Source organism: Lithobates pipiens, unplaced genomic scaffold (assembly GCF_037356315.1).
Source record: "Lithobates pipiens isolate NorthernLeopardFrog02 unplaced genomic scaffold, aLitPip1_a1.2 Scaffold_16, whole genome shotgun sequence".
Lineage (NCBI taxonomy): Eukaryota > Metazoa > Chordata > Amphibia > Anura > Ranidae > Lithobates > Lithobates pipiens.
In genome coordinates, this window is record NW_027507748.1 from 473,689,299 (window position 1) to 473,703,429 (window position 14,131).

General features: G+C 43.2%; 1 protein-coding gene across 1 annotated transcript in view; it reads right to left on the reverse strand.

The window, feature by feature from the left end:
• Window positions 1-928: 928 nt before the first annotated feature.
• The window catches only part of GGACT (gamma-glutamylamine cyclotransferase), a 42,365-nt gene continuing 29,162 nt past the window's right edge, over window positions 929-14,131 (reverse strand). Inside the window, exon 2 of the mRNA XM_077482962.1 lies at window positions 929-4,098. Within this exon, the coding sequence (XP_077339088.1) occupies window positions 3,622-4,089 (468 nt within the window). The 5' untranslated portion in view covers window positions 4,090-4,098 and the 3' untranslated portion in view covers window positions 929-3,621. The remainder of the gene's footprint in view (window positions 4,099-14,131) is intronic.

Below are 14,131 nucleotides of genomic sequence, written 5' to 3' on the forward strand. Positions count from 1 at the left end.
AATGTAAAAATATACCATGCCTGGAATTATTTAATGTGTTTCTTGACTTATTAAACATTTTAAAGTGCGTAAATATAAATGTATATTCCAGGCAAAGTGGTCCTCGTTTTTGTAACACTCATTTGATTGTAATACCCAGAGACGTATTCACCATGCTTTTTTTTTCTTTTTTAAATCAAAGAAGATTTATTTATAGTGTAGCAAGCAGGAGGAGGCATATGGTTTCAGGGCAAACAATAAAGTACACCATACAAAAATAGAGCTTGCAGGCCCATTTCTACTCCATAGAGAGTTACATAATGGAGTTTCTGATAATGCTAATATTTACCTCCAGAGTGAAAGCAATATACCGAGAGGCAGCAAAGACACTGGGCCCGAACGGGCCGATTAATGGTCCATAGACAAATATATTGTCTGTCAGCTATGTAGAATCCTTACTACTACCAAATCAATTGGAGATAGACCCGAGGTATGTAACCATTGAGCTCAAAGTTTTTCAGATTTATTGGGACAGCCCAATATTGATTAATATATCTTTTAAATCTGTGTGTCTCCCATGAACTGCAACCATTCCTTATGGGTAGGGGGATCCCCCAACTTCCAATGTACCAAAATGGCCTGGAATATGGCTTATATACACAATACTTAGTTTTGTGGGAAATGTGCTGTTTTAGTAGTGCATGCAATTTAAAATTTCTTTGCTGTATTGATAATTTGTGTCAATTTATGCAGGAGCAAAATGAATCAGTATTACAGTGGAACAGAAACAAAAATGCGTCTTGATTAATAGTGCAATGCTGATACTCCAGGAATGTTTTAAAATCCAGCATCTTAACAAAATAGTCCTAATTGTCAGATTCATTGGATAATCCAAAAAAATAAAAGGCAACTTACATTAAATAGACAGTAGGACAGAAATGATCATAAATGAGTTAAAATTATAATTTTATTGCACTTTATAGTAGAGTATCTCACCAAAATGGCATTTTTATTGCAGGGGGTGCTCAAAATCTGATTTGTATCTTAGTGGAGACTTCAGGGAAAAATCAGTAAGCCAATCACACAAGCAGAAAATATCTTTTCTGGGGGGCGTTCTGTACACCATCTGTGTACAGAATACCTCCAGGTAGCCATACTGCTTTGCATGTTACAGAAAATTACAGAGCTGCACATTGAAAAGGAATGGTAACATTGAATTACAATATCATGACATTGAATTTCATAACACTGAGTTACAATATAACTTGTGGCATAATTGTATATGCTATATTATAATTTATTTATTTTTTCCCATGAAAGTGGAGTTGCTTTTCCCCTTAAAATAACTCAACACACAGCCATTAACCACTTCCCGCCCGCCATATAGCAGAATGACGGCTAGAAAGTGGTTCTGTTATCCTGACTGGGCGTCATATGTGTAGCAGAATAAGCCACGATTGCGCGCAGTGCAGCGATCGGTGGTGTGTTAGTCTGACACACTGCATCTCCGATCGAGGTAAGGTGCCTATGATGTGATCAGCTGTGTCCAATCACAGCTGATCAGTGGACACAGCTGATGGCTTTTCCTCCTTTTACCACCAGGAAAGCCCAATAGAGCCCACCAGGGATGCCAATCGGTGATGCCTGCCAGTGCCTCCTGATCATTGTTGCCTATTAGTGCCAGCTATCAGTGCCCACCAGTGCTGCCTATGAGTGCCCATCAGTGCTGTATATCAGTGCCACCTATCAGTGCTGCTTATAAGTGCCACATACAAGTTCCAATTGGTAGTGCCCATCAGTGAAGGAGAAAACGTATTTTCAAAAAAACAAAGAAAAACTTATTTTTTTTAATTTTCGGTCTTTGTTTTTATTTGTAGAGCAAAAATTGCCCTGTATTAAAGTGGTTAATGTTTAAACCACTGGCAAAAAAAGTGAAAAAAAATGTCCAAATTGTGCCCAAAGTGTCAATATTTTGTGTGGGCACCATTATTTTCCAGCACTGCTTTAAGCCACTTGGGCATGGAGTTCACCAGAACTTCACAGGTTGCCACTGGAGTCCTCTTCCATGACGACATCACAGAGCTGGTGGATGTTGGAGACCTTGTGCTGCTCCACCTTCCGTTTGACGATGCTCGATATGGTTTAGGTCTGGAGACATGCTTAGCCAGTCCATCACCTTTACTCTCAGCTTCTTTAGCAAGGCAGTGGTGTTTGGGGTCGTTATCATGTTGGAAAACTGCCCTGTGGCCCAGTCTCTGAAAGGAGGGGATCATGCTCTGCTTCAGTATGTCACAGTACATGTTAGCATTCATGGTTCCTTCAAACGGTAGCTTCCCAGTGCTGGCAGCACTAATGCAGCCCCAGACCATGACACTCCCACCACCATGCTTGACTGTAGGCAAGACACACTTGTCTTTGTACTCCGCACCCAGTTGCTGCCACACACTCTTAATACCATCTGAACCAAATAAGTTCATCTTGGTCTCGTCAGACCGCAAGACCTGGTTTCAGTAATTCATGTCCTTAGTCTGCTTGTCTTTAACAAACTGTTTGCGGACTTTCTTGTGCATCATCTTTAGAAGAGGCTTCCTTCTGTCATGCAGACCAGTTTGATGCAGTGTGCAGCGTATGGTCTGAGCACTGACAGGCTGACCCCCCCACTCCTTCAACCTCTGCAGCAATGCTGGCAGCGCTCATATGTCTATTTCCCAAAGACAACCTCTGGATAGGACGCTGAGTACGTGCACTCAACTTCTTTGGCCGACCACAGCAAGACCTGTTTTAAGTGGAACCTGTCCTGTTAAAGCGCTGTATGGTCTTGGTCACTGTGCTGCAGCTCAGTTTCAGGATCTTGGCAATCTTCTTATAGCCTATGCCAGTGATGGCGAACCTTGGCACCCCAGATGTTTTGGAACTACATTTCCCATGATGCTCCACTACACTGCAGAGTGCATGAGCATCATGGGAAATGTAGTTCCAAAACATCTGGGGTGCCAAGGTTCGCTATCACTGGCCTATGCCATCTTTATGTAGAGCAACAAATTTTTTTTTCAGATTCTCAAAGAATTCTTTGCCATGAGGTGCCATGTTGAGATGTGAGAGCGATGACACCAAATTTAGCATACCTACTCCCCATTCACAACTAAGACCTTGTAACACTAACGAATCACCTGACATTGGGGAGAGAAAATGGCTAATTGGGCCCAATTTGGAAATTTTAATTTAGGGGTGTGTACTCCCTGTTGCCAGCGGTTTAGAAATGAATGGCTGTGTGAGTTATGAGGGGGGACAGCAAATATATATATATATATATATATATATATATATATGTGTGAATTGTATAATTTAATGCAACAGCGCTGGGGATATGCACATGTTTAATTTAAAGCGACCACACACCTCTTTCCCAGCAGCAGCCCATACACCAGTTTTTAACACTCTATTGTTACTTCATAGACACTTTCCTTACCAAAGCACGGGTACACAAACATCAGATCAATTTATTAAGATAGTTGAAGCCAAATTACTAAAATAGCAGTAAAATTAGTATCTTAAGTATGAATTTGTGTATAATTTAATCAGAATATCTTGTAAACAGTGTATTAAGTGGTAATATTTCCTTTGTGTATAATGGCACGTTTATTATCTGTTCTGGCGATCACAGAAAAGCAATCCATGTGCCCCACAGGAATCGTAACAGTCATGGTAAGTTAGACTAAGCCACTCTGGCTTGTAGCTCGTCGTGCTGTAGACAAAACACTCTATGGTGCTAGCAGCTGGTCTCTCCTCAGGTGAGTCATCTTTACCTTCCCAATCCAATATTTCAATCCTCTTAATAGTGCGTTGGTACATGTCTGGGCAGCCTTCAAATTCATCCAGGAATTGTAGCATCTGGTCATCAACTAAAAAGATTTCTCCAGCAATACGATGACCTGTTCTTGGGACTTCTAAGAGAAATGGAATGTTCTCTTCCTGTGCAATGACCAATGGATACTTGTCCACAGTGCGTCCCCTGCCTTTAAATAATGCTTTTCCAAGCTTAGAATTTGTCATAATGTGATAGTTTGGCTGTCCTTGTTTCAGAGTTCCATATACAAAGATGTTATGCATGACTTCTTCCTGTGGGAAAATGAATTTAGATATATGGATCATTAATCCATTCAAGATAAAGTAAATGGTAGGCTATATCAAATGAATGACACACTGGGGTTGATTTACTAAAACCAGAGAGTGCAAAATCTGGTGCAGCTGTGCATTGTAGACAATCAGTTTCTAACTTTACCTTCATTGTTCAATTAAGCTTTGACAAAAAGAAAAACCTGGATTGGTTTCTATGTAGAGCTGCACCAGATTTGCGCACTTGCGTTTTAGTAAATCAACTGTGTTAATTCTATTTTCTCTAAAACAACTCCTAACATGTCCTATTCTTTAGATGTGGTTTCGGTTATGTTTAGAAAAAAAAAAATCATCTGTTCACCTTCATAAAATGCAAGAGTTTTGCAAGCGTCATTACATCTTCTTATTGTGCCTTACTAGCGTACATAAAATAAATGCTCCAACAGAGAGGTTGAGACTCCAGTAGTTGCCATGGAAGCCGGACAGAATATGGATCGCCTCAGAGTTCCCAACAGTTATAAGAAGTTGTTGCAAAATTCAACTGGTTGTATTACACCTAACACCTCTTTTTAGGCCTTGTATATGCAGACTTAATCTTGTACAGAAAGCTTTAAAAGGCTTTACCAAGATTTCTGTAGCTTTCCAGAATTGAGAACAACTCTCAGATCATTATGGTAGTGCAGGATTTCTTTATACAAACTGCAGGCAGGTTTCTAGTAGCGCTAAAGGTTCCCGGAAGCCTGCTTAAATGTTGGTTTGTTAACCACTTCAGCTTTCGTACCTGTATACCTCTAAGGTCCCTTTCACACAGACGGACCATCCATTGCTCTCTATGGAGCGGTGGATGTCAGTGGACACGTGTCTGCTGACACTCACCGGCATCCGTTCTGATCGGCTAAAAAAAGCCATTCAGTGGGTCAGTTGAGAGTCAAATGGAAACGGACTGCCCCATAGAGAAGAGCAGACTATGTCCCTGTCCAGTCTGTATAGCGGAGAAAACAGGGACCTGTCATCCACCTGCTCAGTGGGGATCAGCGGAAAGATCCCCCGCTGAGCAGGCTGATCCACTTGACGGAGTCTGCCCCATCTGAAAGGGGCCTTATGAATCAAAACAATGTTTATATTTACACTATGGGCCTGTTTATTGACATCAACTTTGTCATCACTTATAATAGCAAAGTAATGCATACATTTTATTCTATAATTTGACTAGTTTAAAATGAAACTAAAATGTTTGTGGTATGGCAGTTATTTGCAAATGAAAAAACAATTCTTTTTGCGACACTGAAAAAAAAACAATTATGAAAACTTTAAAAAAAAATCATGGTAAAAGAAAAAATATATATATACAGGACAAATAACTAATCTCCCAAATTGGGACACAGACAGCAACAAAAACTGACGAGGGTTTTGGTTTTAATTTCTCTCCACTCTATCCAAAACTAAAAAAAAGTTTAGCCTTTAATTACACTTTTACTTTGGATTAATAAGAGGTTAAATAGAAATACATGTTATTAAAAAAAAAAAAATGTAAAGATAATTTTTTTATATAATGTAAATGCTACCCAGTGCTTGAGTTGATGCCATATTGGAGATACGGTCATGTTCAAACAACCCCTATGAAATAAGACAGTTGGTCGACTGGCAAACAAAATGTGTTGTATATGTTATGCTTTATCTCCTTTTTATTAAAATATTCTGTTCAAGGGATTACAAAAGAATACAAAATAGCCATACAGTGACAGATTGGGGGTCTGTCAAAGTTGAAGTATCCTTCAAACTTTTAACTGAATAAAGAATACATGGTCGCATATTCACTGATAAAGTGTATATATAATAGACAACACAAAAAAGATAAATGCATTGTCTAATCCAAAATTTGGTCATAACAATTGCAAACATAACATTACAGGCATACCCTAACTAACCGACACTTGGTAAGTGGTAGAATATACTCGCATGTATAGTACTGAAAGTATCCGTAAACAAACAATGATTCTAGCAAGACTAAACCAACAAAGATAATAATCATTGTAGAATGTTAACAGAAGAAGAAAAATTCTGGCAAAACGAGCAACACTTGTTTGGGTGTTATATACAGTATCTAACAAAAGTGAGTACACTGCTCACATTTTTGTAAATATTTTATTATATATATATATTTTATATCTTTTCATGTGACAACACTCAAATGACACTTTACTACAATTTAAAGTAGTGCGTAAACAGTGTAACTTTGCTGTCCCTCATAACTCAACACACAGCTATTAATGTCTAAACTGCTGGCAACAAAAGTGAGTATACTCCTAAGTGAAAATGTCCAAATTGGGCCCAAAGAGTCAATATTTTATATGGCTACCATTATTTTCCAGTAATGTCGTAACCTGCTTGGGCATGGAGTTTACCAGAGCCTCACAGGTTGCCACTGGAGTCCTCTTCCACGTCTCCATGATGACATCACAGCGCTGGTGGATGTTAGAGACCTTGCGCTCCTCCACCTTCCGTTTGAGTACGCCCCACGGATGCTCAATAGGGTTTAGGTCTGGAGACATGCTTAGCTAGTCCATCACCTTTACTCTCCGCTTCTTTAGCAAGGCACTGGTCATATTGAAGGTGTGTTTGGGGTTGTTATCTTGCTGGAATACTGCCCTGTGGCCCAGTCTCAGAGGGGAGGGGATCATGCTCTGATTCAGTCTGTCACAGTACATGTTGGGATTCATGCTTCCCTCAATGAACTGTAGCTCCCCAATGCTAGCACTACTCATGCAGCCCCAGACTATGACACTCGCACCACCATGCTTGACTGTAGGCAAGACACACTTGTCTTTGTACTCCTCACCTGGTTGCTGCCACACACGCTTCACACCATCTGAACCAAATAAGTTTATCTTGGTCTCATCAGACCACATGACATAGTTCGAGCATTCCATGTCCTTAGTCTGCTTGTCTTCAGCAAACTGTTTGCGGGCTTTCTTGTGCATCATCTTTAGAAGAGGCTTCCTTCTTGGATGACAGCCATGCAGACCAATTTGATGCAGTGTGCAGCGTATGGTCTGAGCACTGTCAGGCTGACCTCCACCCCTTCAACCTCTGCAGCAATGCTGGCAACGCTCATAGTCTATTTCCCAAAAACAACCTCTGGATATGACGCAGAGCATGTGCACTCAACCTCTTTGCTCGACCATGGTGAGGCCTGTTCTAACTGTAAAATTTCCTGTTAAACCAATGTATGGTCTTGGCCACCGTGCCGCAGCTCGGTTTCATGGTCTTGGCAATCTTCTTAAAGTGTAGGCCAGGGACATGCAATTAACGAACCTTCAGCTGTTGCAGAACTACAAGTCCCACGAGGCATAGCAAGACTTTGACAGAGACAAGCATGACACCCAGACGCAGAGCCATGATGGGACTTGTATTTTTCTAACAGCTGGAGGTCCACTAATTGCATATCTCTGGCCTAGGCCATCTTTATGTAGAAAAACTATTTTTTTCTTCGTACTTCACAGACACAGAGCCATAGTAGTTACTATGTTTGTTATAGGCCACCTTCAGGTGATGGACACTAGCACGACCTAAGACAAAAGTGTACTCCCTATATAACCCCTCCCATTACTGGGAGTACCTCCGTTTTTTCACCAGGGTCTAAGGTGTTGGTCATGAGTAAAGATGTGCTGTGCTAAGCTCTACTGGAGCAATCCTTGCTGGGGCTAGCCATGCAGACCGGATCCATTCAAAGTGTATTTTTGACCGAATTGAGTAGTGCCCGGGCTTCGTATCTGAGGAAACGAGGTCTTGCCTGTAACGCTAATCTTTTTAGAGAGCTGGACCCCGGGATCCAGTACTTTTTGGTAGCAAGACCATAAAGTTTTACTGGCAGAGGTGCTATTACAGGTCCAGGATAGTGGGTTTCCTCGAGGATCCCCAGCTCCTGAAGGTTTAACTGAATAACTGAACCCACCATGAAGGGTGACGATTGGGTCTGTTGGTTTACCACAGAAAACACTGTGACGGGAAAGGTAAGTGGAATTTTCAATTTTTTTTTAATTTTTCTTATGAATGTCTCCTTTAACCACTACAATACAGGGCACTTTCACCCCCTTCCTTCCCAGCCCAATTTTCAGCTTTCATCGCTCTAGCGCTTTCAATGACAATTGCGCGGTCATGCTACACTGTACCCAAATGAAATGGTTATCATTTTGTTCGCATAAATAGAGCTTTATTTTGGTGTTATTTATTCACGACTCCGTTTTTTATTTTTTGCGATATAAGCGCAAAAAAAGCGGAAATTTGGAAAAAAAACAATATTTTCTTTTTTCTATTTGAAAAGAAATCCAATAAAATCAAATTTTGTCATAAATTTAAGCCAAAATGTATTCTGCTACATGTTTTTGGTAAAAAAAATTCCGTTAAGTGTATAATAATTGGTTTGTGTGATCAGGGACATATGTACGCAAATGATCATGTACATATGTGTGCAGGTGATCACGTACATATGTGTGCAGATAATCATTGGGACATGTGATTTTAGTGGGACATATGTGGGGGACATGTTTTTATTATTGGGGACATGTGTTTTTATTATTTGGGGACATGTATGTTTTGGGGACATGTGTGTTTTGGGGACATATGTGGGGACTGTGTTTGTACTGTGTGGTGTGTTGTGTGTTGACACTAGACTGATGATCAGTGAGTAAAAAGCTGTAAAAAACAGCTCATACTCACTGATCATCAGCCGGCTGCAGCGTTCTGCTCTCCTCTCCTCAGCGATGACTTCTGTGTGAGGAGAGGAGAGCCGATTGCCTAGCAACCGGCTGTTTGTTTACATCACATGACGGCCGTGATTGGACACGGCCATCATGTGATCAGGAGGGCCAATCACAGAGCCCTCCTGCCGATCTGAGATGTGCCGTGTCCGGGTGACACGAGCACATCGGGATCGCGCCGCTGCGCGGGCACGTGCGCGCGATCCCGCTACTTCTGAAGGACGTTCCTGAACGGCCTATCAGGAGTAGACGGCTCCCACCCGGCCGTATATATGCATTGGCCGGGTGGGAAGTGGTTAAGATCAGTAAATGCTTTCATGCCTATGTGTCACCACTGGGGGCTGTATTGAGCACTCACTGCCTCACGCTCAGAGAGAACGCTGTGTCAGGAGAGCTGAGATGCTTCTTCCTCCAGCAGACAAGACCTCTGGTAAGCTGGGGGGTGGTTCTTCTCCCCACCAGTCGCCCCCCCCCCCTGTGCTGTTTGTCTTTCCCTCTTCTTGGGGGAACTGCTGTAGGTTTTAAAAGAAAAAATTGCACGAACGGCACACTGCTCGGCGGCTTACAGACCCCCCCCCCCCCCCTCGTGCCATGCTGCTCCATCCCGTGGGTCCCATAGGACCTGTAGCCCGCCGCTCACACGGGAAAAAGCTTCTGTTTAAAAGTAAGGGGGAGAGCTGTAGGCAACATGGGGGGCGGGGCTTAGCATGGCATTTGCGTCCTCTGACTTCTAACACAAGGAGGCAAGTTTTAAAAGGCACCATTTGTGTGGTTGCAGGCTGTGGAGGGTCACAAGAGCAAAGGTGGCATTAAGAGGTTTGGTGACAGGCATTTCCTTTGACACATTTTACTGTTGCATCAGGCTGGGCATTAAAGGTAGCAACTGTTCTGGACTATCGCTCAAGCAGTGAATGCAATCCTTCTGCTAGTACATCTGCTTTGTGCATCGGACTATGAGCGGAAGGGGGGGTAAAAAACACCTCAAAGGGCTCTAGAGGTCTGTTGTCGCATAACAGCCTAGATTCATCTCAAAAAAGATGGCATCCTCCTCTGAGAGTGATGGGGCCGGTCAGAGTGAGCCATCAGGAGGGGCTGGTGTTGCAACTGCTCTTGACACTGCAGCCCCTGTGTATATCACTAAGGAGGTTTTTTCTTCTACCATTTTAAGTTTGGAGCAAAAGATTGATACTTTAATCGCATCCCAGCGCGGACCTAAGTGTAGCAGATCCCCGCCCACTGCTCAGGACCCTCATGCTGAGGAACAAGGGGCAAGAGATAATGAATTTCTCTCAAAAGATCAGGAAGAGGCTGATGACTCCTCTTCCGAAGATACTATAATGGAAGGATTGGCTTCACAGAAGAGACTGTTGGTACACTCTCTCACTAAATTGGTCCACCCGACTTTTTGTACTGCCTGTAACGCAGTCAGTCGATGAGCCCACCTCTGGATTGGGGTCATCAAAGCCTCCCCAATGTGTCAATGCCTTTCCTATCCATTCATGGCTAAAGAAGCTTATGTATTCTGAGTGGGAGAACCCAGTTTTTTCCTCCTAAAATGTTTTCTATACTTTATCCTATGGAGCAAGAATTCTATAAGAAATGGAGGATTCCAGCATTTGACGCTGCCATATCCTCTGTGAATAAGAACCTGACTTGTCCTGTAGACGATGCTCAAATGTTGAAGGATCCAACAGATAAGTTAGAATTTCTCTGTAAGAACAACATTTCTCTTGCAGTTTCAGTCGTTCAGCCTGCTTTGGCAGCGATTGGGGTATCTCAGTCCTTAAAGGACCAGTTTGTAGAGGTACTTAAACTTGTTCCTGATCAGCAGGCACAGGAGTTGGCCGGTATATCAGAAGCATTGTGTTTCACAGTAGAAGCTATGAAAGATTCTATTCTCTAAGCCTCACGACTTATGCAAGAGCTGGTGCATGTGCATAGAATCCTATTGTTGAAAAATTGGTCAGCCGAAGCGCCATGCAAAAAGCTCTTAGCCAGTTTCCCATTTCATGGTGAACAGTTATTTGGAGACGATCTGGATAAGTCTATCCAAAGAATTTCTAATAGGAAAAGTTCTCTTTACCAGTTAATTAGAAGTTTAAGCATTTTTCCTTTAAACGTGCATCTTCTCCAGTGCCGACAGCATCAGCCTCCAGGCAGTCTCGACGGCCTCCACCATCAGGTTCAAGAGGTAGATCTCAGGGTCAGTCCCAGGGCCAGAAGAGGACCTGGGGCAGGAAAGACGCAAAACAAAATACTAAAACCTCCTTTATGAAGGGGCGCCCCCGCTCGCTCGAGTGGGGGGGAAGGTTTCTACAGTTTTCAAAGATCTGGCAGGAACAATGTCAAGACTCCTCATTTTCTCAGATCAAACATTCCCAGAAACTCGGGGACAAGGAAGTCTCTCTTTCTGGCTTTGGATCATCTCTTGTCTCAAAGGGTGATATCAGTGGTTACCATAGAAGAGCAAGGGTCGGGGTTTTATTCAAACCTCTTCACGATACCAAAACCAAACAAGGAGGTCAGACCCATTTTAGATCTCAATGATTTAAACCAGTGCTTGAATATCCATTCCTTTTGAATGGAGTCAATCCGATCAATAGTCTCCATCCTATAAGGAGGAAAATTTCTGGCATCAATCGACTTCAAGGATGCTTATCTCAATGTGCCAATTTTCCCTGCTCACCAGAAATGTCTGCGCTTCAAGGTAGTAAATCTTAATTTTCAGTTTGTAGCTCTGCCTTTCGGTCTAGCTACTGTGCCTCGAGTGTTCACAAAGATCCTGGCCCGTCCTTTAGCCACATTAGGGTTCAGGGTATAACAATACTAGCCTACTTAGACGATCTACTCTTGGTAACCCGCCTAAACCCAAGTTTAGTCTCAGCAGTGAATTCCTAGGCTGGATTCTCAACCTAGAGAAATCCTCCCTAAAACCATCAACGAGATTGCAGTACTTGGAGCTGATCGTAGATACAGTTCAGAAGAGGGTGTTCTTACCACAGGAAAGGATCAGTTCCATAAGGGAACTGATTCAGCTTGTCCAAGGAAAGTGGTCCAAATCACAGAGGACCTTGCCCATCAATATTCTAGAGATACAGGCAGTACGTCTGGCCCTAGAGGCTTGGACACTCAGACTATGGAATTGTCCTGTCAGGATCCAATCTGACAATGCCACAGCTGTGGCCTACATCAATCATCAAGGGGGCACGAGAAGCCGTGCAGCCCTAAGAGAGGCGAACCATGTTCTATCGTGGGCAGAAACCAACATTCCTTGCCTATCGGCTATTTAAATTCCAGGGATAGAAAATTAGCAGGCGGACTACTTGAGTCGCCAACAATTGTTTCCAGGAGAATGATCCCTTCACCCTGACATCTTTCTGCCGATATTTCAAAGATGGGGTGTTCCGGATGTGGATCTGTTTGCGTCCAGATTCAACAACAAGGTCGACAACTTTGCGTCAAGGACAAGGGATCCGCTGGCATGTGAAACAGACGCCTTGGTTTTTCCATGGGATCAGTTTTCACTAATCTATGCATTCCCTCCTGTTCTGCTTCCACACCTTCTTCACAGGATCAAGCAGGAAGGGAAGGAGGTGATTCTTGTGGCCCATGAGATCTTGGTTTGCCGAGATTATAAAGATGTCGGTAGGGGACCCTTGGACCCTACCACTATGGCCAGATGTTCTCTTGCAAGGTCCGGTATTCCATCCTACCTTTCAAACGCTAAACTTAACAGTTTGGCTATTGAGTCCCATATTCTAAAAGATTGTGGACTGTCAGCTTCAGTAGTTTCTACCTTGATTAATGCTAGGAAACCGGCCTCCAGGGTCATATACTATAGAGTCTGGAAGGCATATGTCTCTGGTGTGAATACAGGGATTGGCACCCCAGGAAATATGTCATAGATATGATCCTTGAATTCCTACAGATGGGATTAGAAATTAAGCTGGCCCCCATCAAAGGCCAGGTATCAGCCTTATCAGTGTTTTCTTCTCTTACATCAGGGGACACAGAGCCATAGTAATAACTATGTGGGTTAGATTGGCGTATCAGATGCTGGACACTGGCACGCCCCTTAAGGTGTGAACTTCCCCATATAACCCCTCCCAATACTGGGAGTCCTGAGTTTTTCCACCAGTGTCTAAAGTGTTGGGCATGTGTAAGGATGTGTGTACTGAGCTCCACAGGCAGTAATCCTTTGATGAGAGCCAGCCATCCTGACCGGATCCGTTCTGTCTCCGTAATGGACTAAATGAACGGTACCCGGGCCTCGTAATCTGAAGACACAGGGTTTTGCTTGCGAATGCTTTTAAAGCTGGGCCCTGGGATCCAGTACTTTTTGGTAGTAAGGCCAATAAAAGTTTACTGGCAGGGTCTTCTTGCAGGTCCAGGATTGCGGGATTACCTGAGTGTACCCCTGTTCCTGAAGGTTTCCTTTCAAGGTCTCGGAGCCTACCGTGAAGGGTGAAATTTGGGTTTTTTATCTCTGATAAACCCTAGTGTGAGGAAAGGTAGGTGAGATTTTCTCAGCATAAAGGCAAATGCCTTCATTCGGCTGCAGGAGATTTTTAGGGGAAATAGTGGCCCCCTTCAGGGCCATCCCTTACGCGCAGTTTTAATCAAAAACTGCTTCAAGACACCATCCTGTTGGTCTGGAATAAAGAGGATTCAGGCCTTGTTTGTTTCCAATACGTTTGGCTCCTGACATCGGTCAGAGCCTAAATTGGTTGTTATCCAGCAGGAGGGAAAATCTTTATCCTGCAAGGTGTTAACAACAGATGCAAGCCTTCTAGGCTGGGGAGCAGCCCTGGAAGAAGATTCTGTCCAGGGGATATGGTCCAGGTTAGAGGACCTTGCCTATCAACTTTGTTGGAAGTTTCAGGCAGTTCATCTGGCCATGGAATCTTGGCGATTAGATTACGGGACTGTCCTGACAGGATTCAGTCTGACAGAGCCACGGCGGTGGCTTACATCGATCACCAGGGGCGGCAGGAGAAGTCGTGCAGCCCAAAAAAGAGGTGAATAATGTTCTAGCTTTGGCAGAACACAACACTCCTTGCCTATCGGCAATTTTAATATTTCAGGCGTATTGCTTGAGACACCAACAATTATTTCCAGGAGAATGATCTCTTCACCCTGACATCTTCCTATCAATATATCAGATGGGGTACTCCGGACATGGACCTATTCGCGTCCAGATTCATTAATAAGGTCAACAACTTTATGTCAAACAAGGGGTCCGCTAGCAGGCGGAACAGACGCATTAGTCTTCCCAG